At 38.9% G+C, this 27,962-nt stretch overlaps 1 protein-coding gene and 1 long non-coding RNA gene across 2 annotated transcripts in view; one reads left to right on the forward strand and one right to left on the reverse strand.

Moving 5' to 3' along the window:
• Positions 1–1,552: 1,552 nt before the first annotated feature.
• mef2aa (myocyte enhancer factor 2aa) overlaps positions 1,553–27,962 on the reverse strand; it is an 82,284-nt gene continuing 55,874 nt past the window's right edge. The window contains exons 4-10 of the mRNA XM_047391630.1: positions 22,066–22,197; positions 21,862–21,996; positions 19,337–19,556; positions 10,610–10,794; positions 6,073–6,202; positions 5,742–5,865; positions 1,553–5,566 (exon numbers count right to left, since the gene is read on the reverse strand). Coding sequence (XP_047247586.1) covers positions 5,224–5,566; positions 5,742–5,865; positions 6,073–6,202; positions 10,610–10,794; positions 19,337–19,556; positions 21,862–21,996; positions 22,066–22,197 — 1,269 coding nt within the window. The 3' untranslated portion in view covers positions 1,553–5,223. The remainder of the gene's footprint in view (positions 5,567–5,741; positions 5,866–6,072; positions 6,203–10,609; positions 10,795–19,336; positions 19,557–21,861; positions 21,997–22,065; positions 22,198–27,962) is intronic.
• Positions 8,532–9,801, forward strand: LOC124884045. The gene is made up of 3 exons (XR_007042373.1): positions 8,532–8,818; positions 9,036–9,435; positions 9,529–9,801. It is a non-coding gene; the product is annotated as an uncharacterized LOC124884045 (long non-coding RNA).

Raw genomic sequence — 27,962 nt, forward strand, 5'->3', positions numbered from 1 at the left:
TTGGCCCAATACTTGTGCTAGATGGGTGCGTCACTGCCAAGGACTACCGAACCATTCTTGAGGACCACGTGCAATGTTCAAACATTGTATCCTGAAGGCGGTGCCGTGTATCAGGATGACAATGCACCAATACACACAGCAAGACTGGTGAAAGGTTGGTTTGATGAACATGAAAGTGAAGTTGAACATCTCCCATGGCCTGCACAGTCACCAGATCTAAATATTATTGAGCCACTTTGGGGTGTTTTGGAGGAACGAGTCAGGAAACGTTTTCCTCCACCAGTATCACGTAGTGACCTGGCCACTATCCTGAAAGAAGAATGGCTTAAAATCCCTCTGACCACTGTGCAGGACTTGTATATGTCATTCCCAAGACGAATTGACACTGTATTGGCTGCAAAAGGAGGCCCTACACCATACTAATAAATGATTGTGGTCTAAAACCAGGTGTATCAGTTTCATTGTCCAACACCTGTACTTTCAGTATCCCAGCAAGACATGACAGTTAGCAAGCATGCGCGACAACAGGACCTCCCTGATGTGGAATGCAGTCTTTGTTACACCCCTGCTGTCTGTGCCATGACATGTTCAAGTACTTGCAGTAAGTCTGGGCTTTCAGGGTGAAATTAATGTGTTATAAGATCTTCTAGTTTTAACTGATCATAAAGTTCAGAAAAGTTTCTATGTAAGCTGCTTAAAAGTGTAATCATTACAAAAAAACGGTTCCACTTTTACTGGGAGCTTACCGAGTTTAAGTATAAGTGCAACTGTGATACTAAATACAGAATCAACTTAGGACTCCTCTCTACTTTCACTTTTGAATTTGTACATCGTTGTTCTTAGGTATTTGGAGAACACTTATCAGTTCTAGTGTTTTAGAGTTGCCTAGCAACTTTCCTCACAAATATGCCGAAAAGATGATGAGATAACCAAGCAAGCACAAACAGTTGTGTTGCACAGAACTTCTTTTTAATCTACAAGACTCAAGGACACCATTGACCTGTGTCAAGATTGTATTGTACCACAGCGCCTCTTTCTGGTAAATCTGTGGAATTAAACCAATGTCTGCAAAAAAAAAAAAAAAAAAAAAAAAGGTACTTATCATAGCTAGCCGCTAGAGGCCACCTGTGAAACACTGTTTGGTTTTCTATGTGGTCATCCACATAGAAAACCTTTTATTGCAGGCCATTACGATCAAGACCATTGCATGTTTAAACTACTGCTACCTTTGAATATTCAATTTCAGGAATAATTTGGATATCACTGCAAAATAAGTTTATAAAACTAATACATCATATTGATTCATTACATACAGTGATGTGTTTCATGGATTAATTTTTGTTAACACTGATAATGGTTCACAGCTAATAGATTATTATTATAACTAATCTTTCTAAAAAAGACTAATAACAGATTGTATTTTTATATTATGGCTGTTTTATGGCATACTGTTGAAGTGGTTACAAAAAAACTAAACTTGGTGAAAATCTTTACGTCATTAAGTCATGTACAGCATAACCAACCAAGCACAGAAAGATGAGCGGACACGGAGTTTAGATTGAGCATACACTGAGGTGTTTAATAAAGTTGACAGTTTATACTGTTTGGGACTTCACAGAAGAACAGATTCTATGAAAGAGTTGTTTATTTTATTTTATACAGAATAAGAGAAACAAAAACTAAATTACACATGAAAAGCCAATATTTGCACATTTTGTGTGGAATACAAATTTTGTACAACAACATCTAGCATAGTATCTTAATTGTTCAATAAAAAGTTCACTTGAATAATTATTGTATGTTGAAAATAAAATAACACATTCAAGCGGAAACAAAAATGCAGATTAACTTAAAATCTATTTCAATTTTAAAACAAATAATTTTATTATTGGCAACAAAGTCCAGCTTGTGCCGCCAAACGGTCTGAGCGCTCAAACCGAAAACAGCTTCCTTAGTTACGTGAACTATCAACTACAGACACTTACCAAATACTTAGCCATGAAGCAAAGCGGTGTACTCTTGCACAGCAAAGTGAAGAAAGTTCTCTCCAGAGGTTCATCGATTACCCTTTCCTTTCACATTCATCAGTTGTGCACAATTTGGACGAGGACTAACAGAACATTTGTTTCACTGTGCATTCACCATGCATTTTTTGTGTGAGTCTGCTGTGAAAGGACGGTCTCGTCCCGCCTGGATGATGTCTGCATTGTCTTTCCTTACATGAGAGAGAATAAATGTGGTGCAATTTCTCTTTGGGATAAGGCATTTTCTAACTGTGCATATTGGTAGAGCAACTACAAAATTCCCTGGTATGTCATCAAGTGCTAAAAAATGTGCTCAACTACAAGGCGGCGCCGCCAAGACAGGCAGATGATTTCTGTTGAAGTCATTTATTATTGCTATCTTCTTCTGCTGTGTTAAACTGGATTACAATATGGATAATTAAACCCCATGATGTAGATCTATCAGTGTGTATAAAGTCTTTTGCAAAAGTATCCATAGCAGCTGATATTTTTTTTTTTTTACATTTTGTCACATTACAGCTACAAACTTCAACGTATTTCACTGGGATTTCATATAATAGTCCAACACAAAGGAGTGCAAAATTGTAAAGTAGAAGGAAAAGGATGGTTTTCAATTCTTTTTACATATTAAACTATGAAAAGTGTGGCATTTTCTGTGGTATTTGCTTCTTTTTCTTAAAGAGTCACCGTTAGAGTCCACCTGGGAGTAATTAAGGAGAGCAAGGTAAGCATTAATGAAAGAAACAGCCACTTTGGAGGAGCTGCAGAGATTCAGAGTACTCCTGAAATCTGACCTATAAAGAAGAGTGTCAAGAAGAAAGCCATTTTTGTAAGAAAGACATAAGAAGTGTCATTTGCAGTTTGCCAGAAACTGCAAATGATCCTGTGGAACACTGCAATTATGTGGAAGATGGTGCTCTTTTATTTTTAGCAAAAAGTTGTAATCCAAATATCCTTTCTCTTGTGCTTCACAAGCACTGCTTTGTGTTGGTCTATGATATAGAGTCCTAATAAAATACATGAAAGTTTGTGGCTGAAACGTGACATGTGAAATCGCTCAAGCTGTATGAATACTTTTGCAAGGCACTGTAAATGGATGAGGAGATAGCCAAAACCAAAAGATATTAAAATTGTAGTCCAGTAACTTCCAGCTGTGGCACTTTAGAATAAGAGACTAACAGTCTGACACTCTTTACCCTGACAGTCTGCAGACTGAATATGTTCAGTAATGACATCATAGTTTATATATGTCATGTGAAGTGGGGTTGAATATGCATAGATCTGCAATGGGGATGCAATGGGGATGCCTTAGGTCATTAATACACATAAGTTATGCCATGGAGAATACACAGTGAAATCTGTCTTGTGCAGCAATCATTCTCATACAAATGTGTGCCTGTCAGCAGGAAATATTAAAGTCAGTCAGTGTGCTGTTATCTGATGAATGGTTTATGCCTTTTATAATGGAGATTTAAAAAAGCTACAACCCTGTTTTTTTAGTCCTCGTTACAGTGTAATAACACAGGCTTTATGCCACAACAACTTCCAATATATTTGCACATTTCTGGCTCCTAATGTTCCAAGTACAGGGTTACAGCTCTGTCACTAAATGGGGATACATTTGTAAAAGAAACTCTTGAGCCAATCAAGTTATAATGAGTATTTACAACCACACGTGGGCACCCATAGATATCTATTTATTTTTGTCTTATGGTCACCAGCAACTTCTTTTGTGTTTAGATTTATTGGCTTAAATTCCAAAAGCTAATAGCAGGATGGTAGCCCTAAGGTGTTTTTGTTCAGTTTAGTTAGAAGCATGGGTTTGAATAGTGACAGTAACTTTAGCACTTAATGTTAGACCACAATGGGCAGGAGGAACTCCTATTTTCCCCTGTCTTGTGATCATCCTTCAAAAAAAACAACGCATGAAAGTTTGATCTCATAGAATTCATTTCAGAGTGTATTCAGGGCAAATGAGACAAAACCAACAATCTTTAACCAAACATTCGTCTGAGTTTACGCAGAAATGACTGAATAAAACCGTGAAATATGGACTAGTGACTTTTTTAAGGGTCCACTCCTGTAAACTCAGCTGTAAACCACAAAAATATACTTTCTCGAAAAGGGTGTACTCACCACCCTGGCAATATATATATTAAAGTTGTTATTTACACAACAACAACAAAAAAAGACAAAATGCTTGGCTCAAATTTTGACATTGTACAAATAGAACAGCAAACGTCCATGGCTTTTCAATATCTGATTCAAGAATCTGCTTCACGTGGATTTTTACACTGTAACAAAACAAAATGAAAAATACAGAGTATGATGGAACAAAAAAAGAAGAAGAGAGGCAGCATTTGAGCGAACTGTAACGAGATTACAGCAACTGTACAAAACAACACAAAAAACCCCAGCTTTGGCTTATTTAACTGACGGACTGTTGCTCAAATGTCAACACGTTGGCTTACTAACCAGCTCAACTGGACAGGTTTGCATTATCTTAACTGTATATTCATACACCTTACTTTTTTAAATTATGAAAGTAATTATCATTATTGCAATAAATTCTGACACTATTTTATTTTACCTGCCATATTGTTGTTTTAAAGTTGTCTCAGCTTATTGAAGAGTCCTGGATGACCTTGGCTTGATGTGCTCTGTGTCTCCTGATCTTAAGGATTTTTGAAGAGGCCCCCTTTTAGACAAAACCTGTGTGGTTGCTGCATGGTATTTAAACATAGTTCTTGCAGTGAACATCATATGTAATAAGAGAGTCCTCAGCCTGAAAGCAACACAATTTTCTGGGATTGTTTGCGAATTTGCGAGCACAACAGCAAAACAGCAAATACATGTAATTGTCTGACTAGACCAGTGGCTACAATAATCTACCGCCTATTGTTTAACAATTTTCTCTCATCTGCAGATGCCTTCTGAACTGCGGCAAGTACCTGATACCACCTGCTTGTGCACAAAATTTACTTAGATTGTTTAACCCTCCTGTATCAGTTTGAGCATTGACCTAAATATGTCCTGACATCTTCTAACGTTACATCCCAGAATTTCAAATCGAAGTGGAGTTGAATAATAGAATAATATTGACAGCTCTAAGGAGCCTTGCTCCGTCTTTTATCCCCATGTCTAATCCCTCCCTTCCTCTATCTGTCTGACTGGTGACTGCAGACCGGATCAGAGCTCCTTATGTCACCCATGTATCCATGCGCAAGCGTTTGACTGACGGGCTCTCCCTGTCCTCAGAGCCAGCAGGGGGTCTTCCAAGTCCAAGCGGGGAATGGAAGTCCGCTCGGTGGTCCTCACGGTCGCTACCATCATATGAGCTGCAGGACGAGCTGAGGCTGTCGGCGGGTGAGCGTCCAAGAACCTCTTGCCGGCTTGACCCTTGCTGTGGCTGCTGCTGCTGAGACGGGAACCCGGATGGGGTGACCCGCTCGCGGGGCGGTGATATGGGCTCAGATTTTATGTTTATGTTCTGGCTGGTGCTGATGGATAAGTTGGAGCCTTGAGGTAGGTGACTTCCACCACTGCAGCAGAGATAAGAAGAACATCTCATGTTCAGTTTACAAAAAAACAAAACCGCATTAAAAGCCAGGAATATGTAAGTGCATGATTCGGCATGATATCGCAGAGCACCGTGGGTGTTGCTTTTATGCAAGGGCGTCTGTAGAGTGTGCCTTTGTTTCCAAGTGTGTTACTCACACCAAAGAATTAAGAGCTGCCTGGCCTAGTTGATGCTGTTGCCATGCAGACATGGAGCCCAGAGAGAGACTGGGAGAGTTGAAGCCCTGTAGGGAGGAGATCTCTGCACTGCTCAGCGAGTACTCTGTAAAAACAAAAGCAGCCACACACACACACACACACACACACACACACACACACACACACACACACACTCACTGAGAACTAACTCACATTTCACTTTCATGACTGTATGCAACCAAGAGCAGGAACTAGGAATGTGAGCTACAAACGGTAACAGCTCAGGGAGCTGTTGTCAGTGGAGGGATGGGGGCAGAAGGTGCAGACTCACCAGCAGGATTGTAGGCGGTGGGCATGCCTGAGTAGACTAAGCCCTGGGGGGGTAAGCTGGGGGTGGTAACAGACACAACAGGAGTGGCAAGCTGCTGGCTGGACTGGGAACTGCTTATCCTCTGGGTGTTCTGTAGGACACACACACAAAAGCAACAAATATTGCAGTTCAGTCTCAAAAACAAAAACCCATGAAAATGAAAAGTACTTTAATTCACATCAGACATTATCTACCACAAGGTGGCAGTAAGGCTGTGTAAGTTTAGAGGGATTTTAAATTGTACAGTTAAAACACAAAATCCACCTAAACCACAACTTAAATTAGAATATAACGGAAATTTCTATTACCTTCAGTTATTCACTTAATAAAGTGAAACGTGTGTGTTGTATAGATTCAACTCACACAGAACGACATATGTCAAGCCTTTGTTTCTGTTCATTTTGAGGATTATGGCTTATAGTAAACAAAAACCCCAAATTTATATTCACAGAAAATGATGATATACCAGAAGCCCAATAAAAACACCTTACTGAAAAGTATGTCTATGTATTGTACAGTATCGTATGTGGACTCAATATTTGGTCTGGGCATCTTACGCATTAATTATTGCATCAATGCAGAGAAACATGAAGGTGTTAAGAAAATCCAGCCTGCTTTAATAGAGGCCTTCAGCTTGCCTGCATCGTTGGCTGAGCGGTCTCCCATTTTCCTGTTCACAATATTACCTAGAGTCTCTATTGGGTTTAGGTCAAGCCAGTTTGCTGGGTTTTTAAGCACAATGATACTATGAACATTAAAGCAAGAATTGGTACTTCTGGCAGTGCGGATATGTGCCAAGTCCTGCTGGGGAATAAAATCAGCATATCCATAAAGGTTCTCAGCAGAGGGAATGAAGTGCTCCAAAATTTCCTGGTAGATGGCTTCGATGACTTTTGACTTCATAAAACAAAGTGGATCAAACCCTACAGACAACATGGCTCCCCAAATCATTGCTGACTCTGGAAATTTCACCCTAGACCTGAAGCAATTTGGATTGTGTGCCTCTCTGCTCTTCTTCCAGACTCTTGGGCCTTGATCTCGAAGTGAAATGCAACATTTACTTTCAACTGAAAATATGACTTTGGACTACTGACCAAGAAAGACCAAGAAGTTGCCTCTGAATCAGGGTTGGCTTAACACAACCCTGTAGCCAATGCCCTGAAAATGCCTGTGCGCGGTGGCTCCTGAAGCTCTGACTCCAGGTGCAGTCCATGCTTTGTGAATCTCCCTCAAACTCTTAAACAGCCTTAACCTCAAAACGTTCCTAAGACTCCAATTTTCCCTGTTGCTTTTGCATGTTAATCTGCTATGTTTTTACCTGCCTCTAATGACTGTATAGGCCAGAACATAACCACAACATAACATTTCTTTGTTAAAATCATTAGCTTTAGGCCATCGTCCTCACGATTAATAGAAATAAATGCTTGAACTATATAAGACAGAGATTAATAAACCTCTATAATGAATGAGTTTCACCTTTGCAATTGAAAAACTGAAATAAGTAAACTTTTCAATAATATTCCAATTAATTGAAATCTTCCTGTATAATATGAAAATAGTTTTCAAATTTGTTAATTGGATTGTTGTCAAGTTTAACAGAGGCACTTGTGCCAAATATAGTCACTACATACATCAAAATTACAGAATCCCCCTAAAATTAACATGTTTGTTTTTTATTATGTCAAACATGAAAGGAAATGCTTATGTATAAATAGTAAATTGGGATAGAGAAAACCCATACGATCCACTTTAGGAAAATCCGCCAAATAAACATTCAGAACTCAAAAAGTCAAAGTGAGACAACAGATCGCTCACATAACACCTGAATGAGATGTTGCAAGAGCATAACGCAAATGACACATTTCAATTCCCAGAGTGACGCACAGAGAAGCTGTGGTGCTTTTTCAGTGTAGTGGCTGGCATGCATCCACAAAAACACACCTACACAGCTTGGTGCGGTCATGCAGTGAGCTTTGTTGTGAGCTGCAAAATGCACACGCAGCCTAATAATCAAAAGCAGACACACTGCAGTTTTTAAAACAATACTACAACAAACCCTCCTTGGGTAATATAACAAACATATACGCAGCTGCCAACAGTTGCGTTTGAAGCCTGATTGCATCATAAAGTTGATGGCTTCCTTGAATTGTTCCAACACTATCCGGCCAGATGACTTCACCAAACCCCAAGTATCTCAAAGAATGATTTCATTTCGGATGATGTCATCTTTTCTTCCTCAGAAAAAGAACATGTGATTTATGTTTTTCACATTGCTCTTAAATTGTTAAACATCAAACCATGACTATAACAAAATCGTGTGAAAAGAATTAGCTTATTAGTTCTCCTCTTTCTAACACACACTCCTGCACACTAAAACCCCTGGTGACGAAAATGTCCATGTTGGGAATTGAGGAGCCAATTTAACAGGCCAAGGCAGTCTTCACAGGCCAAACTCAATGCATGTATTGACAAAAGCTGTTGTCTTCTTTTGGAAAACTGTCTCCTCTTTGAACACTGTCTTCGGTTCAGCATCTGTGATTACTCAAAGCGTGTTAACATTTCAGCCATTTGCCCAGGCATTTTTCAAACTCACCAACTCCATTTCCTCCTCCTCCGACTGCCATCGACAGAAGGAAAGAAGTGAATTACGGAAAAGGAGCAGAGTTCGCAGGAGAGGGGGGAGGGGACAGCTATCAGGATTTTATAGGTAAAGGCACACAAATGAAAGTAAGACTGTCCCCAATGTAAAATTCTACTCTTTATGAGCATTTATAAACACCATGTCTCCATAACGAAACCCACAAGCAGACTATCTTTGGACTAACTTAAGAATGATAAAGGATAGACTAAAACTGTTCCAAATCACTGACATCAGCTCATATTCATCATAAACTACAGATAAAGTTTATGTCCTGTTCACCCAGAATCCTCCCTGAGCCTGAAAGGAGAAACAAGAAGCCCATCTTCCATCTTTCCCTTGCTGTGGGACATACTGTGAGCAGGCCAGGGCTCCTACAACTCATCCTCAATCAATAGCTGTGGGAAGACACGACAAGGGCGACAAGATATTATCTGGCTCACACTCTGGGCCCCTGATTAAGTCTTCATCTACACTCTGTCACACTGAGATGTGATTAATTTAATACCATTATGGCCTAATGACAGGCTGTCTGCAGACCTGCCACGGCAGGCACCTTCCACCGCCTCTACTGCTCAGGCAAGATGGAAGCAACCTCCAGCCTCTGTCTAACCTGTTTCTGAGCTCCAACAATACATTCTGTCTGCTCTTGATGCATCCAAGGAACAAGAAAGCTCTTTCACAAGGTGAATTTTGTCAGTTTCCTCTCTTTAGCAGCATTTAGGTTTTCTTCCTTTCTTGTACTTATCTCCACTCATCTTTTCATCAACTCTGACTAGCTTTCTTGTCCTCTGTGAAGAAAAGCATCCCTTCACATTGTGCTGTCGCTATCTTGTTCTACCATGAGGAGGATGTGCTCAAGGCAATGTCCAGTGTTCTCCCCCATAAGAAGTGTTGAACTGATTGTTCAGGTTTCTCTTTAAACTAAATGTTTCTTTTCACTACTCTTTCATAAAGGTAAGATTTGTGTAGTGCTTAATAGATAGATTCCATGTCAACAGATGCTCATGCCCGAGTTGTTGATCTATGCAGCTCCTCCAGAGTTTATCTGAATAATGTTTTCTCTCTTGCCTGGCCTGTAAGTTGAGGAGGACGGCCGAGCCTTAGTGGTTGTCTCATACATGTTCCATTCTTGGATAACGATTTGGCCAGTGCTGCTTGAAATGTTGAAACATTAAAATATCTTTTGGCACTGACAGCTTTATTCCTGATTTGGTTTGTTCTTTGGTCTTCATGGTGCTTTTTATTCATCAATGTTTTTAATAAACCTTCACTGAAAAGCTGCATTTATACTGAGATTACATTGCAAACAGGTATTTGCTTCTAAAGGCAAATGGCTGCAGTAGTTTTTATTTAAGGGTACCAGAGTATATGGGGATGAAAACAAATACATGCCCCCTTTGAAATATTAACTGTAAAATGTTTTGAAAACCATGGATCCGTTTCCTTTCACTTCACAATTATGCAACACTTTGTGTTTGTCTATATATACATCTGCAAAGTACTTGTATGAACCTGGAGCCCATATCTAGTGGTTATGTATGTTTATAAAAAAAAAACGTTGAAGTGGAATAACTGATTGAAGGTTCCCCAAAGTTTCTCCTCAGTCCATATTTAAACGAAAGGTACAACAAGTTGATTTGATAAAGATTTTTGCTCTAGTATGCAAGTTCACTGCAGATAAACAATGTCCTAAGTGAGGTGATAACCTCACCTGCAAACCATGCCATGCTGAGATGATAACATCAAAGATGTGCACAGGCAAATCCAGCACAGCCACTCTGCTATGAAAGTTTTCATACAGCCTCCCAGGTCCTCGGGCTGATGAAACTGGTGTGCAGCGGTGTGCTCTTTACTCACCAGTGGGGGCATCATCCCTTTGCTCGATGGAGGGATTACAACCCTCAGGTCTGGCTTCCGACTCCCCATTCCCATGTTCCCTCCAGGAGGTGGTGGAGACTTGGTAGGCAGGATTTTACCCAGACCGTTGCCGCTGGGCGTGCTCAGGAGGCTTGGCGAGCCCCTGGGGTTAACGAAGCCGTTCCCTGCAGAGACACATGGCAACAGAAATGCATCATCAAACCAGGGGACTGTAACTGACAACACTCCCGGCCATCAGAGAAACCTTTCACGCCGTCTTGTTCCGCAGTTCGCGTGCAGCATGCAGTGTTAAGTGTTTCCAACCCTCTGGGAAGTTTTAATCGACTCGGATAATTATCCTGCACATTTACAAAAATAAAACGTCCATTTTAAAATTGATGAGCCTTTAATTTTTTATTGTGAATGATTACATCAAAGGCAAGTCTTTGCATCTTGGGGATGAGGCGCAGTTCACTGGCAAATGTACTGTGACCACTTAAAAGAAACAACTGGGTTTATTACAGTTGAATAAATGTTCTGCTATGTTGTTTCGTCACACAAACAACAGAGAAATGCAAGACCTTTGTCTCAATGTTCACACCTTGGTGATCATGGCCATTAGTCAATTTCTTTATTATTATTATTTTACAAAAGCATCAATCCAAACAACTCTTTTTCTTTTACTCAACTACTAAAACTCCTAAAAAGGATGAATCTCATCATTGGGTGAGGATCGATTAATGAAGTAACAAAAAAAAAAAACATTTAGAAATATGCAGTTCTTAAGATTTCTCTTTTTATGTCATGAGTTGCATCATTACAGATCACAGCACATTTATCAAAACTGTCTAAAACAAGAAAGGGACTTCTTTTTAATAACCATTTCTAGTTTGTCTGTTACAAGGACTCATTGTCCAGTTGTGGCAAATTGTAGCAGCACTGTGAAATGTCTACAACTGCTTAGTTTAAAACTGTTGACATGTTTTAACACGTCTTATAAAAAAAAAAAATTCTTCCTGTTTTTGCAAACCTACAATAGTTTTTTTTGTTTTTCAAAAGCGGAATATTGTATGACTCATCTGCACAAGGTTTGCAGCACTCTAATAAAAAATGGGCACCCAATTGTTGGGAAAACGGCAACAAAGAACAAGTATTATTTCAAGTGCGCTTGAATTTTAAAGGGGCTGTGCTTTTAATACATCTCTGAGAGGAATTTAATTTGCTCTAATGTGATTTCTGAAGACGATGAGAACTAAAGGAAGAATTCACGTTATCTTCCAGAACATGAACAGATCAGTAACACTTCAACAAGATGCTGACTTGTCCATTGTCTTTAGCGGACAGAAACACAAAGTGTGTACAGAACAAGGAGACTTAGTCAAGGGGCAAGGGGGTGTAGAAACATAATGGGACAATAGCCCCCGCTGACTGTAGATAAGGACAGCAACAATTCATGGCCAAATAAACAGTTATGAAGCCTACAATAGTATCTCACAGCTGAATCAACAGTGTGTACAAGCAGCTATCGCCATCAGCTCTGGCTTTGATCACACACAAGACTTGGCTGCTGCTGCAAGAAAACAGTGTTTACAGAATTAGCAGGGTAAATGTCCAAGGCTCCAAAAATAGCAAGCCTGATTAAAAACAGCCAGGATGTCATTTTGTGGGAATGAGAAGTTAGCGCAAATAGGATTTCATGTTGAGGAATGGGAGGCAACGTGGCAATTTGGCACATAAAGACCAATCTGAAAACAACCGGGGAGCTGGTGTTTAATTCAGGCAGAAATCTGCACTGAACACTAAGCATGAAGTTGTTGTTGAGAGAAAACAGGACAACAGGGATGACAAACAGGCTGTTTTCACAACAGACATTTTGACTTACAGGGGGAGGGAGCCACCATCCCTATCATTACTGGATTGTTTGTTTTAGCTCCGGAACCACATTGTTGTTGTGATTTGTTGCATCACTCCCCATATTATAAATGATGCATGATCCGTAGGCCAGGTTACTACAGTCTCTTTTCATAGTGCATCACAAAAATATTCAACACACTGGAACTCTTCCACATAGTGGAATATGACATTACACCGCAAACCTCAGTTACTTTTAAATGGCACACCTACAAAAAGTAGCGCATCATTGGGAAATGTAAAGAAAAGTTTTCCTGATTTTCATTTTATTTCCAAATAAATATCTGAAAACTGGTGTGCATTTAGTCCTGCGATGGACTGGCGACCTGTCCAGCGTGTAACCCGCTTCTCGTCCGTAGACCACTAGAGATAAGCACCAGCTCCCCGTGACCCTGTAAGCGGGTATAGAAAATGGATGGACGGATGGTGTGCATTTATATTCAGCCCTTAGCCCCAAATAAAATCCAGTGCAATCGAATAACATCTCAAATCACCATAATCCTCAGCATAAATACAACTGTTCTGTGGAGGCCTCAGAGGTTTGTTAGCAAATATTAACGTATGAAAAACATAATATGAAACACACCACAATGTCATGGATGAAGTTGTGGCAAAGTCTAAAGCAGGATTGGGTCAAAAAACAATATCCAAAGATTTAGACATCTCACAGAGCACAGTGCAATCAAATGAAAATTCGAAATAGTATAACACAAAATTGAAAGACCTGACAAGGAGAGAACCCAAAGGCCCAAGGTAATTTTGGAGGAGCTGCAGAAATGCACAATACACTTCACAAATCTGGCCTTTATGTAGAAAAAAGAAAAACAAGAAGAAAGCCACTCTGAAAAAAGGCCATAAAGAGTCTACTACGTAGTTTGCCACAAGCCACAGGACACAGCAAACGTGGAAGTTAGTAATCAGGTCAGATGAGACCAAAATTAGAATGTACATGCAAAACATCATGCATGTAAGAAACCTGCACATCACCCTGAACACACCATCCAAACACCAAAACATGCCGGTGGTAGTATCATGCTGTGCGAATGATGTTTTTAAAACAGAAAAGAAAGAAATTCTAGTCAATGTTACTTAGCAAAAAAGAATGTCATAAAATGTCAGTCACTAGATGGAAAAAGGGATACTCTAAAACACAAAATAAAAAGCAAGTTGTTCTGAGTTTTGAGTCGGGAGGCTAAATACAAATGCATGCCATACCTTTTCAACAATTTCAAAACCAAATGTCCTTGCCCTTCCACTCTACGGTTATATATTATTTCTCAGTAAATCATGCAGTGTATAAATACTTTTGCAAGGACATGTACCTTTTAAGGTACAGCACTTTACTTAAATCATACAAAATGTACGAGGTAACACACATTAAGACATATAACCACATCCACCACATTGGATAGTTTTATTTTTGCTAGTTTCCAAGACTTTATTTAGTGGCAGAATTAAATAAGAAAACATGGACCAAACACAGACAGGAGGCTGAGAAACGCTGCTGATGTTAAGCAGGTCAATTCAGACGCAATCACCTAGATTGACATTTTTTTGAACAGATAAGAAGAGGAAACAACTGTCAAGGTAAGGCAAATATCATTATCTTTTAATTAGCTATAAGAAAACATCATGTCAACGTATTATTTGGACTAGTAACACCAACAGAAATGTTTATAGTTTTGCTGCAATTACAGAAATCTCCCGTGGTGGGAAAATTCAACCTGATACACAACAAAAACTGCACATGAATGACAAAAACGTCCGACCAACAAACTTCAAGATCCTGGCTTCATAAAGACTCCACCCTATAAACCAGCACACACCGAGGATCTGCTGCACAGAATACTCCCGTGTGCGCCCGATGTGTCTGACGTTTTTCGGTGGTTTTCATTTTGTGCCTAATTGATGTAATTGCTCCATTGTTTATCTCCAAAGCAATATTTAACTAACATGACACCATGAATACAATGGTTATTGTTTTTGTTGTTTCATTACTACTAGGTATATAGTCCCAGGATCAATTATCATCTCAGTCATTTTGGATGTTTTTCTGCAATGACATGACGAGCTGAGGACAGCGAACCACACTGCAGCTGTAATTTCATCAAAGGGCAAACACAGACAGTCTGCTGTGTTTTTACTGACTAGTTTAGATTTCAATTTACCCAAGGGACTTTTTGATCTGTGGAATGTGCCCTGAGTCGTCTAATGACGACTGAATCAAACAATTTTTTCAAACTCCAGAATGGGAACACATGTCTCAACAAGTACTTAAACTACGAAGTTAATTCATAGTCAAGATACCAATCATAATTTAACTTAAGACTGCGTTGTTTATAATGTCTGCCCTCGTTCTATATTCAGACTTCACCGCTCCTTTAAATCCTCTGCCACTTAACACTGTCCACGCTGAAAGCTGTTTGGTTTCTGATGTTTGTCCTGAATTATTAACATGGTGTTGAAAAAGAGGGGCATTACATCAGGCCTTGTGTTTACAACTGAAAGCCTTTGGGTTTCCTTTGCGAGATCAGGGAAAGAAAGCCCAATGAGTTATTGTGACCAGCATCCAATGTGTTTGTGTGAATAAGAAGGAATAATGCAAGCCAATCAAGGACAACAAAACGCAGCTTTCAACTAATATAAGCCATGCACAGATCTTTTGTTGTATCTCAGAGGAACAATTCTGGGGAGAAATTGCACCACTCATCAGGATTTATTGCATGCTAAACAGCATTATTCATACCCCTTCCTCTAGTTCACATATTATAAACACAAAACTCAATGTATTTTATTGAGATTTTATGTGATAGACCTTGTAGTCCATAGATTTCAAGGATTGTGGAGGATACATGCTTTTCAAAATTTTTTACAAATGTGGTCCATTTGGCTCCCCTAACAAAATACTTTGTAGAATCACTTTTGACAGCAAGTTCTGCTGCAAGTTGTTTATAGAGGATTTCTCTACCAATCTGCATGCCTAGAAACTCAATATTATGCCCATTCTTCTTTTCAAAATAGCTCCAGCTCATTAAGACTGTCCCATTGTTTCTGATCTGTCCCTGCTGAAGAGCCTCCTGTTGGTATGATGCTGCCACCAACATGTTTCATCATGGGGATGCAGTGTTCCAGATGATGTGCAGTGTCCGTTTCTTGCCACACATAATCTTTTGCATGTAGGCCGGAAAGTTCAAATTGTGTCTCATGGCTGGATGGTTAATGCACTGTTGGATGTTGTTTAAGGTTTACAGGTTAAGGGGGATTGACACTTTTTGCATGTATTATGTCCTTTCCTCTTGACAACGATTCTCTACTTTGGGTCGGTGTGTCACTTAAAATCCCCCAAAAAGTTTGTGATTGTAATGTGTCAAAATGCAGAAAAGTTCAAGGGATATGAATACTCATCAGGGTGCTCTACAAACATGCTTTGTAAATATATTTCAAGAGTTTATAGTTCTTCCAGATGACAAAATATTTGCAGCTTAAAGACACATTGCATTCTGTTTGAAATTCTCTATCTCTACCACAACTTTCAGACCAGACGCATTGCACGTATTGAGGAATACAAACTGCAGTATACACAGTTGTATAGAGTAGTTTGAAATCAACTTCAAAGAAAGGTTGCTGTGTTTTTGAAGGTGCTGATGAGCTATTATCTCAGCCAGACAAGAATAACAGATGGCTTATTTCAGAAAAAAAAAACAGCAGCAGAAAATAGTTTGCCAGTGAATGTGGCCAATAATGCTCACTGTGGCACTATACAAGCACATATGAGATAGAACACTTGAACACATAGCAAACAATCCAGCAATTAAAGCAGTAATTAAAAAACTAGAAGTGGTCAGGAATAAAAAGTATCTTCCTGAGCATTGTTTCCTGACAGTTGTGACACCGTCTGGGTAGAGAAGAGATTCATCTTCCATCTGTCACCTTTGAAACATCTCTGCTGCACTCATGACTGTGACTCGTAAAATATCAAAAGTATGTCAGGAACGGTCATCTGACATGGGGGCCGGAGAGGTTTGTTCTACTTGTGGTCTCGGCTCCTCTGCAAACACGGTACAAACAGCTGCACCATGCTCCCACTTTGCCAAATGCTGACGAAAACGCCCCTCATGGTAGGGACAAGGTCTTGACCTCAATACAGAATCAAAACCTAAAACGATCACACCCTTCCTTTCGATTATCTTGGCTCTTTGAAACAATTGACCAAATCAAAAAACTCCAGAAGAACTAATCTTACTGAATGTCATGCTGTTCTATGAGGATATGTTGTATTTCACCAGCAATCCTGCTGAGTCATAAGGAAAGAGTTAAACTCCACCTGTCTCCACAACTCACTAAACACATTTCAGCCATGACAGCCTGTCCGGTCATTGTGTACTAAGGACTTAGTGGGATGACATGGCCTGAATAGCTGTGGGGTTATGCTGCTCTAAGCATCTAAGCCATCCTCCCCAGCCTTATAAGGCCAGACACGGGAAGCTGTGGGAAAACAGATGCACCTGTTAATAGAGGTCTCCATGTGATGTCAGTAGACAGTTAATTGACCTACCTAAACACATATTTTTACCACAAAGAAAAAATTGTGCATGATATTCCATTCAATTATTTAACAATTTTATTTTTGCTTGCAATTAAAATATTATCTGGCTAATGCATGATCAATCAGAGATGGTGACAAGGGTTTTGAAGCAATCTCAAACAGAAACGTATCTACCCAGCTTGTGTGCTAAGCAGGAGGCCTATTGGGCAGAGCAACAGAGAGCTAATGAATCTCTCCAGGACGACTTACCCGCTGGGCTCGAGCCCACACCACTTGGCACTGAAAGGTCTGTGGTATCCAGCATGCCACCTAATGAGATGCACAGAGTGGATATGATAAACCATCTGTATCCTTTCTGCAAGCGAACAGAGCATGTGATGGAGAAGCCAGAGCAGACGTGAAAATGTCGAGCGGATATCTTCACAGCACAAGAAAGTGTGGTTTCGGTCCTCCTTGGCGGGTGGAAATTTGAAATATATGGTTGAGAAAGGCTACATCAGCATGTTGTTTGTGTTAGCATGTGAAAATGAACTGAATTGATGAGCATTGAACTGTAGTTTTGATAAGATCTTTAGTAAGCAGTAACATATGCTCTTGGAAAGGGGGCTTTGCAACAGTTTTTAAAAGAATAGTTTCTGTTAAAAGATTGTAAGTAGTTAATATCTTACAGGTAGTAGATAACATGGTTGGGGTCTTTACTTAGTATAAATCCAGATTAGATTTTAGATTGCTATCAAAATGCCATAGCAGTTTAATCAGACACTATTTTAGACACTGTTGTCATGCTTGCATTAGGTGGCTATTTATACAGAAGCTGGTGATTTTTTTACTGATTAACTGAAGGATGGAGGCACGCTACAATAATTATTTTCCTGTGTTAAACATTTAGAGCATTTTCAATCAGACTAACTGTAATAAAAGTAAAGTTTTTTTAAAAAGCAAAAACATTACAGCACTCTAACAAAACACAGTTTAAGCACTAATTTTTACCCTTCCTAACTATTTTTATTTAGGTATTTATTTTCACCAGAAATGTTTCACATAGTCTGTTCTCTGTGTGTTTCACATTGAAACTACACTGGGGGACTTTTTTCAACTTCTATTTCTTGCATAAATAATGATAGGCTTTCTTGAAAATAACCGTCCTTTGCAAATGTGCTGACGGTGCAAAGGTTCATAAAATAGTGCTTGCATCAACTGCTATGATATTTTTGAGGCTGGAATTGTTTTAAGCTGATAAAAGTCTGTTTCCTTTTGCCCCACTCAGACTTGCCTTTAGCTTCAACCCCCAGGACTAATTAGGTTTATACTAAATGACAACATCAAAAGAGTTGCTGCAGGTAAGACACTAACTGTTAATACATTTGAACAAAACCTCACTTCAAAGAACCTGAACTATCCCCAATAAGAGATGCTATCGAGCAAAATGGCTTATTACAAGTATACTATGCGACTGTACCAAATTATTTTTAAAACTTCTGAAACATGTTTGTGCGACACAAAATGAGAAGACAAAAGCAAAATGGTGAAAGAAGTAAAAGACAAAGAGCAAATGCTCTGAGGAACAATTGTTTAGTGCATAGGAGTGGCTGGCCCTTTTTAATGTGTGGTTAATGCTCATTGTATCAAGTATTTCACACCTCGCTTCGTGCACTTCCACTGTGCACACTGCGGAAGAACCCTACAAGAGCCATTTTGCTTGACTGAGTCAAACCAGTTTTACAAGTAGTCATCCATCTGAAATCATTTTCCACCATCTGATACAGTAAAAGGTGCACTGATGTGAATTTTACAGGGTGTGAAGAAATTTTACAAAAACACTAGTTGAATAGCATCGGTGTGGCATGACCTGACATCACCCACATCCAACACCATTTCGGGCTATAATAAATTCTAATTTAAATTTTATTAATGAAAACAAGATAAGAAAAAAACAAAAATAATTTCCATAATCCTGAAGCTAGAGCTGACAGATAGTATGCATAGCTTTAAATAGTCAGACCTCACTAATTAACACAGCATATGTTATTTATCTCACAATCTGGGAATAAAGAAATTAGTAGGACCACAGAGAATCACATTCACTTTCTCCCTAGGCTTTCAGTGTTTGTGCTTATAAACTAAGAAAGCAGTTAAGTCAGTAACTACATTTTGTTATTGCTACAACAAGAGTGAGTATTAGAAGAGAGTCCAGAAACCAAAGATTAAATACCTCTATCAGAACTTGATCCACCATTAAAAAAATATCCCTTTATTTTTTGTTTACTAACCTGCACTGCCTGCACTGGTGGGCCTCTGAGATCCTCCACCGGAGCCAACATTCCTGTGCAGGGAGGCCTGCGGAGGGGACAGCATCCCGCTCTCATTCAGCGAGGCTGTCGCTGCTGCCAGGGCCTGGCTGCCCAGATTTCCTCCCGCCTGGTACATGGCAGGATTGGACACGGGCACCGCCACATGCATGGAGAAGTTCTGCTGAGGCAACGCCGTGGGCTGGAGAAAGGAGACACAGATAAATATTTACACACAGGACGCACCAAATCCAAGTTCTGATATGTGGCTGACCGTCGGTTGTCATAGCAATATCAACAGACAGAGCCTGCGAAGAGGGGGCTTTAAAAAGCTAATAAATCTACAGAATTATCACAGAACCTACTAAAAATGACTAAAATAAACGTGCTACATGTAAATGTTTGCTACATGTAAATGTTTGCAATCCTCTGCTAAATATAAAATCTTCAATACTAATGTACACAGGTACAGCTCAATAGATTAGAATTCATTTGAATTCATAGTTAAAGTTTATTTGTTTCAAATATTTACTTCAAAAAGTGATACTCATAAAGATTTATTACACAGTGATATATGTCAAGTGTTTATTTCTGTTCATTTTGATGATTGTGATTCATACCTAATGAAAACCCAAAATTCAGTTAGAATATTAGAATACAACTTATATAAAATGGAAGGAGAAATGTCAGTCTACAATAAAGTAAGTCTGTGTACTACATTATATGCAAGTCATACTTTGCTGGAGCTCCTTTTTTATGAATTACTGCGTCAATGTGGCATGGCATGGTGGTGATCAGTCTATGGCTCTGCTTAGGTGCTAAGATAAGCCAGGTTATCTGCCTTGACGGGTCTGGTGTTTTTCTTGACAATCTCGCTTTGATTCTCTTGATAAAACACAGCGGTAAAGCACCAGCAGATGTCTTGGCTCCTCAAATCATCACTCATTGTGGAAACTTCACATTAAAACTTTTCTTGTTAATCTCACCCAGACTCTGGAATGGATTTTGCTTTACAATTCTCTCAAGACTGTTGTTTTCCTCTTGCTTGTGCCCTCTCTTTGTACCATGTTTTTTCTTCCACTTAATTTTCCATTAATATACTTGGAAACTGCACTCTGGAACTACCAGATGCTTTAGCAATCAGCTTCTTTGTTGCCTACTCTACATGTGGAGGTTGTCAGTGGCTGTCTGCTGGACAGCTGTCAAAACAATAGACTTTCCCATGAATATGTAAGCAGTAACATCACCATAACATGACATTTCTAAATTAGAAATATTTTATATTGGACAAGTGTAATATTCTAACTCTCCTGACTTTTCATTAATATAAAGTCTGATATATGTCTAATATAATGTTTATCAAAATTACTAGGAATAAATAGTTGAAATATATCACTCCGTGTCTAAACAAATATATAAAAGAGGTGAGTTGAACTTTATACAGACTGACTGACTGACTGATCTTTTTCTAGATGTACCCAGTAAAAAGTAAAAGTATACAAAAAAATAATCACCATCTACTAAATACAGATGAAGTTTTATAGGTTCATGGCATACACAAAAAACAAACAACAAAAACAAAAAGAAAACACAAAAACAAAGTCATGCATACTGTGACAACTGTGGCATTGCAGCAATCAGCACTTCAGAAGTAATCTTACCTTTTGAAAGAAAAAAAAAAGAAACTCTTACTACAAAATGTTTTTTTTTCACCACAACAAAAACCATTGGTAAAGGAGATAATAAACTCATTTGCATATTTCTCCGAAGTGCTGACTTTGCAAAGCCCTGAGTGGAAAACAACAGGTGCATTTCATCGCAGTGTCATCCAGTGAGCCGGTTGGGTGCTGACATTAGTTTGTTAATGGCAAAGTAAAAAAAGTTGAAAAAAAGAAAAGAAAAATAAATTTATATGACCGTTTTGTTAAAAAGAATATGTTCTTGCCCAGTCCTAATATTTTACAAAAAACACTGACATTTTCAAGGAAATCACCAAATTATTATATTACAAATCACAATATTACTATTTATTTTTATTTTGCAATTTAAGTTGTATTTTCATCCAACAAACAACTGAATATTAGGGTATATTAGGGTATAATATTAGGGTAACAGGATAGAAAAAAGTAACCAATGCCAGAGAATCTCCAGTTTCTTGGAATAAAAAATCACAATCAAAGTATTTATAGCGTGTTATATGTTAAAATAGTTAGTGCTCTTGAATTTATGATAACCATCCCCATGATAATAGGGTTTAATCTTTTTAGCAGAAGCATGCAACATTTCATCTGTTAATGAAATGCAATCTCATAAGGGTGTGCCAAAATATCAGCTGCAAAATAAATCAACTGAAGAAACAAATGCAAACCCATAAAGGGCATTAGTCTTAAAGAAATGTATCTCTGACACAAGTTAACCAGAGAGCAACAAAAAGTTAAATGAATAAAAAAGAGAAAATCCCTTTGTGCCACAAAGCCAAGCAAGAACGTTGCATTTACAGTACTTACGATTTTATGATTTCTCATCATATTATCAAACTCCTCATTAATTTTTTTATACTTTTCTTCTGTGTGAGGAGTGAGGACATATGAGGCATCGGGGTCCGGGCTATCACAACCTCTGTGTTCTTTCTTGTTTAGCGCCTGTGGTGAACATCAACATAAAGACAAAAAATCAACACAAAATAGCAGGAGACAAAAGGAAGTACTTACACCGCAGCGCTTGTACATTAAATCACTGTCTTCGCTTAGTTTGCCGAAATGGTCATCCATGATGGGGCTGTGCCCGAAACAGTCATCAGGATCGGGACTAGCACAGTCATTATGGCCTTTGTTTCTCAATTTCTGAAATGAAATTGCACAGTTGAACAGACATGGTATGCAAGATGTTTTGATGTGATTTTTATTTTTGTTTTACTCTTTCTCAGTTACGGGGGTGTGCATAAAAGATATGGGGCTTCTTATGCTTTGATGTCACTAAAGAGGAGTCTAATCTGAGTGGAAATAAATTCTGTAGGCAGACAAACATACAGTGAGAGTCATGAAGCACAAGTCGTGCAGCAGATGGTGTGACTCCCACAGAGGTCTTATTTAACAGCATTATTGAGACAGTTTGGGAGTGCATGAAGTTGCAGACTTAAATGTTAAATCACATTAGAAAAAAAAGCATGTTATGCAATATGCTTAACACACTTGACCCAATGCCTTGATGAAAGGTTGAAGGTTGCACACAAATATGGTTTTATTTAGTTTTTTTCAGCTCATTGCAAGTTGAAGTTGATAATTCTCACTTCTGAAACCAAATCGGACACTTCTGTATTGTACAAAACATCAGCTACAGTGTTTTGGCCCAGTGCTTTGTTGTTGCAGAAAAAGACTGAAAATTTTCAGACTGGGTCTTATGAAGATAGTCATACCTCTTAAACCTTTTTGGCTTTTTAGAAACACAACCCTCAATATGTTTTATTTTGATTTTCTATGCAAGAGACCAGTACAATGTAGTGCATAATTTTAACGTTAGGCAAAAGTGATGCATAATTTTGCAAATATTTTATAAGAAAAATAAGAAAAAAATCTTTCACTGCAGTTCCAGCTGCGAGTTCGTTTGGGTACGTCTCGGCCAGTTTTGCACAACCAGAGAGACTTTTTTTGTCTATTCTTTTTTTTGCAAAATAGCTCAATTTTGCAACAGATTGGATTCTGGTCCATCTTTATATTGGGTCATTCCAACTCACGAAGATGATTTGATCTAATTAATTTCACTGCAGCCAGAGCAACAGATTTTCTTCAGGACTGCCCTTTATTTAGGCTTGCACTTTGTCAGTTTCTCTTCAAATATGACCCGCTTGCTTGTGTCTGCTGAAACAAACAGCATCCCCACATCATGATGCTGCCACCACCACTTCAGTGTGGGGATGATGTGTTCAGGGTGCACAAAAAAGTTTATCGTTTAGGGCCATTTATGCTCCTTTTACACATGTAAACAGCTATGCTCATTGCTAATACTGTTGAGCATAACAGCCCTTGTGGTTTTAATGTGTTTATCATGTTGACATGACTGTACTATATCCACTAGTGGACAGTTCTGAGCTCCAAAATCAAAGGTAATTTTCAAACAATAGAAAACAGGGTGCCAGTGGAGGGAATCATGATGATGTACAACCTCAGGAAGAGACTTAAAAAATAGGCACTACAGCAGATGGAGGTGGTCTCTTCTTCATTGAACACATTGTTGCATGTGGATGGAAAAGTTATGCATTGTCTTTCAGCATCCTCATTCTCGTCTTCGCACCTTTTGCTAATCACACATGAGCTATTACTGCTGGTATTGCTTCGTTTGATGTGTTTGGATAAACATCTGCAAGCCATCTGATGACAGACTAAATTATTAAAAGACAGCCAGAAATTTTTGTGGTTGTGCATATTTATAATTGAGCATCTTATCAAATGAGCACTTTTCATCAATGGCTTTTTTCTTGCTTCTCTTTAAAGGCCAAATTTGTGGAACAGTTATCCTGTTGGCATATCCTCCTATCTGAGCTGTGGAGGTCTGCAGCTCCTCCAGACTTGTCACTTGCTGCTTTTTGAATTAATGATCATCTTGGTTGGTCTTGGTTTGTCATTAAAACATGACAAAATGTCATATAATTCAAGTGGTAACAATACCTTTGTAAGGCCTGCAAGAACCTGCATTTGTATCTATGTTTTCTTCGGTTCATAAAAAGTTTATAGTCTTGGACCTATTTGTATTTTCATACATTTTACTTGTGGGATCTCATGAAAGTTAATCCTATGAGAAAAGTTTTCAATATGCTTATTTGAGCACAGACTTAAATAACTAACATAGAATTTGAATAGTTAATAAGTGCATAATGTGGTAGCATCACAAAGAAGTTTCAGAGGAGTGAGAAACATGTGGGACAAGTCAACAAATATTCCTGTGTTCCTATGCTCTCCTTCATACAGACTCATCTCTGCTCCTTATTACAGCTCTGAATAGCAGCGTTAACAAGACTCGCTGACAGCATATGACAGCTTGTGATATCGAGGAAGTGTACATCAAAAACATGATTTATGTGCCGCTCTCAAGACTCCTCTATCAGGCTGCTGCAGGTCCATGGCAGCGCCCTCCCCTGTCTGCGGGCCGTCTCGGAGGCCTCGTCTCTACAGGAAGGTCACCGACTCCTGTGGATGCGGGGGTCAGAGTGCGAGCCAGGGAAGGGGAAACCTACAAGCTTTAATGAGACCTCGCTCTCTGTTTGTGGTCCTCATCACCCATCGAGGTTGAAAGTATGTGTGTGTGTGTGTGTGTGTTTGTGAAACAGAAACTGTATGTGTAGTGCACATGTATATATGTGTGGAAACTGAGGAAAGGAGTGTAGCGGAGGGGGGTGCTTCTACACCTGCTGCATCTTCTGACAAGCGATCTGACAGTGCGTTTAGGTTTGTGCAGACAATGTGGCTAACCCAGCACTGCTCACCACAACCTCAGCATGAGCTGCATTTCCTAAAACCTTGGCTTTAAACTCCTGCATAATTCCACCAGCTCGTTAAGGCTGGAAGGTGCTGAGTCTTAAACTGCTCCCTTCATCTCCATTCATTTGTGGGCATGAGTGTTTTTGAGGTCTGTGTATTTTCAGGGCACAATAAACAATGTTAATATGCATAGTGTGCATGGAAAATATGCCGCTGTTTGACAGCGGACATAGAAAATGAGAAAGTTAAAAAAAAAACACCCACATAAGTGTCCACAAGGCCCAGAGGACCGCAAGAGAGAGAAGACCTCTGGATAATGAATGACCACTGCTGTACCACAGATGCATTACTGTTTGGTGTGGTACAGAGCAGAGGCATTCTTCTCATTCTAAGAAAACGCCTTGCTGGTTCATTTCCTGTTTACTAAAAGAGCCCTCTTTAGTTAGGGTCCTGAAAGGCCTGTGTTTACTGAAGTTAAACTATGCACTTTCACCACCAGTGAGTCAAAGATCTGATCCCAACCTGCAAATTTAGGTTTCAACCTGCTCATTATAGGAATATGTTGGTCGCACTGGTCGAGATGGGTAGATTTGCTCTGCTCTCACAACAAGTCTGGCCAGGCTTCAGCACACCACACCCACTGGCAAAAGCTATTTGGGGAGGTGTTGTAAGTAGCAGTGAAAGTGAGCTGCTACCAAACCATAGCAGTCAAGGGTAGACAAATTTAGATCTGTTCTGTACAACACAGAGTGGTACTGAAAAGTCTTAATTCAACCCTTATTTCTTTATGTATGATGTATATCCAAGGACCTAGAATATGAGCTAAACTTTTCAAATGGACTTGAAAAATATTTCTCCAGTCTCTAAAAAGTTTTTTGCTTTGACTTTGGCTGCCTTTAAACCATCTAACTCAGATCTATAAATTATTCAGACATAAAAAGGCCCCTAAGCTGAAAGGATGAACCAATCTTGTGTGCTTTTAGATGTCTTAGGCACTTACTAGCACCCTCCTGCAAAAAAAGAAAAATCAATTTGTTCCCATTTTTTAGTAGAATATTAAAAAAAACTATGACATAGTTTGATGAGTCAGTAACAAGATGATTTATAAAAAGCTATTAGCTGAATTTTTGCATATAGTAGATAAATGATGAAGTTTGATCCGGATCAGTGCCAAGTCAATTCAGACCCAATCAACATCTTATTTTTTGGGCATGCTTGCTCATCTGAGCCTCAGCCAGATCCAATGTGGTACATGTAGTATTATAATATTCAAAGCAAATGTTTACGAAAAAGGAGAACATTTTTTTCAGTGTGCCTTGTCTACATACAAATAACTGGAGGAAAGAAAAGATCATGAGTCAAATTATCAACAAATCATATCAACACAGAGCAGAAGCGACGTAATGTTAGTCTCTCAGCATGCATTCCCTTTGCAAAGATCATCAGCAGAGCGACATGTTCGCTTACTGAAAATGTTTTTGTAAATCTATATAATAAATGCAAAAACTGTATGTGTGCTATTATGTGCTGGGGCAGGGAAAACTGTCCTTCTTCAAAAGTGAAGATAGTGGGCGACTTCAAGAAAAAACGAGCACATCTTGAACATCGTTATTTGTTAGTGAGTTGGATAGAATGTGGTATTGCAGACCATGAAATGTAGGGAAAATGTTATAGTTTATAATTTATACTGTATTTGAAGAGAAATATTACAAAAGTAATTTATGTTGTAAGCATATTTAAAAAGGGGATCTTCTCATCAGTAGTGGATCTGTACCTTTGAACCTGTTTAGGAATCAATTTGGGTATCTTTGAATATGAAGTTTGAAAACACCTGCAGTAGATGATCAACTACAGAAGGACGTGTCTCTTTTGTCTTTTGTCAGGTCCTGTTTCTCAAATTGGTTATTAATGATATAGAAATAGAAAATGTACAGGGGGACACAAGGAGAACAGGAAAACGGCAAACAGATTGTAAAGGGCATGGTAATGGAGAGTATAATGGAAAATAATGGGAGGATCCAGCAAAGGGCAATGACCAACAGTAAATTTAAATACTGAGGGAAGTGTGGAGAATGACATAGAATGCAGGTATGTTAATCAAGGATTATGTGGAGCAGCTGAGGCAGAAGGTAAACAGGGAGACTAAGGGAAGGAAGACTATTTAACACAGAGGTAGTTGCGTTATGACACAAAGTATATAGTAAACAAGGGGAAAAGACTACTACTGACCAACAGAGTAGAATACACAGGGAACAGAACACAAGAATAAACTAAGAAACTAAACATAAAAGGATGAATTAAATATGCAACACCAATCTAGAAATAATAAACACGGAGAAATGAACTGAATACGGCAAGACATTTGGAACATAATAAACAACAAGGAGATGGTGAAAACAAAGACACAAAATAAAACCAAAACCCAAACACCTAAGGAATACAGCACAAACTCCCCATATGCTTTTAGTTTTGACTATAATTTTATTGGTTAATTAGAACCTCTCCATGTTTTCAACAGAATCAAATAATGATTTGATATACTGCAGTGCAAACCCCTCCTCCTCACCAGTCTTTCCACTTCTTCCAGAAAACTGATCACTAAGTAAGCACATGGCCAAACAGGTGAAACTTTTCCAAATACTTGTCAAGACCTCGCTCGGCACACTCATCCAATCACTGGTGTCCCTACAGAGACATGACCAAAGCAGGGGGCAGCCCAGAGGCCCACCCTAACACAGGGCAGGCGTATTCTCACACGCCAGAGCTGTTTGCTGCTCCCTTGATATCGTTCCCTTGTTTTCACATTATGAAAGCAGCTTTTAAATGCCCTAAATGTAGAATCACACAGTGGTGTTTGTACCTTGGAAAGTACATTTAGCCAAACATGAATACAGTAGTGATAAGGATCTTTAAGCAGCATGCCTAGAAACAAGGCCCACTGGTATTTTCTGAGAGCAGCTCAAACCTGCAATTAAATTTGTTTGGTTTTTCCATTAAAAAAATAAAAGCTACACAGTGCTTTGTCTATTAGTGCTTCAGTGCATGTCCATCTATTTGCTTATACTCATATTTCAACCTCCCCTAAAAAATATTTTCCATCACAAGGCCTTGAAGTTCCCCTTCCAGATGAAAAC

This window comes from Girardinichthys multiradiatus, chromosome 2 (assembly GCF_021462225.1).
Source record: "Girardinichthys multiradiatus isolate DD_20200921_A chromosome 2, DD_fGirMul_XY1, whole genome shotgun sequence".
In the NCBI taxonomy this organism is placed as follows: domain Eukaryota; kingdom Metazoa; phylum Chordata; class Actinopteri; order Cyprinodontiformes; family Goodeidae; genus Girardinichthys; species Girardinichthys multiradiatus.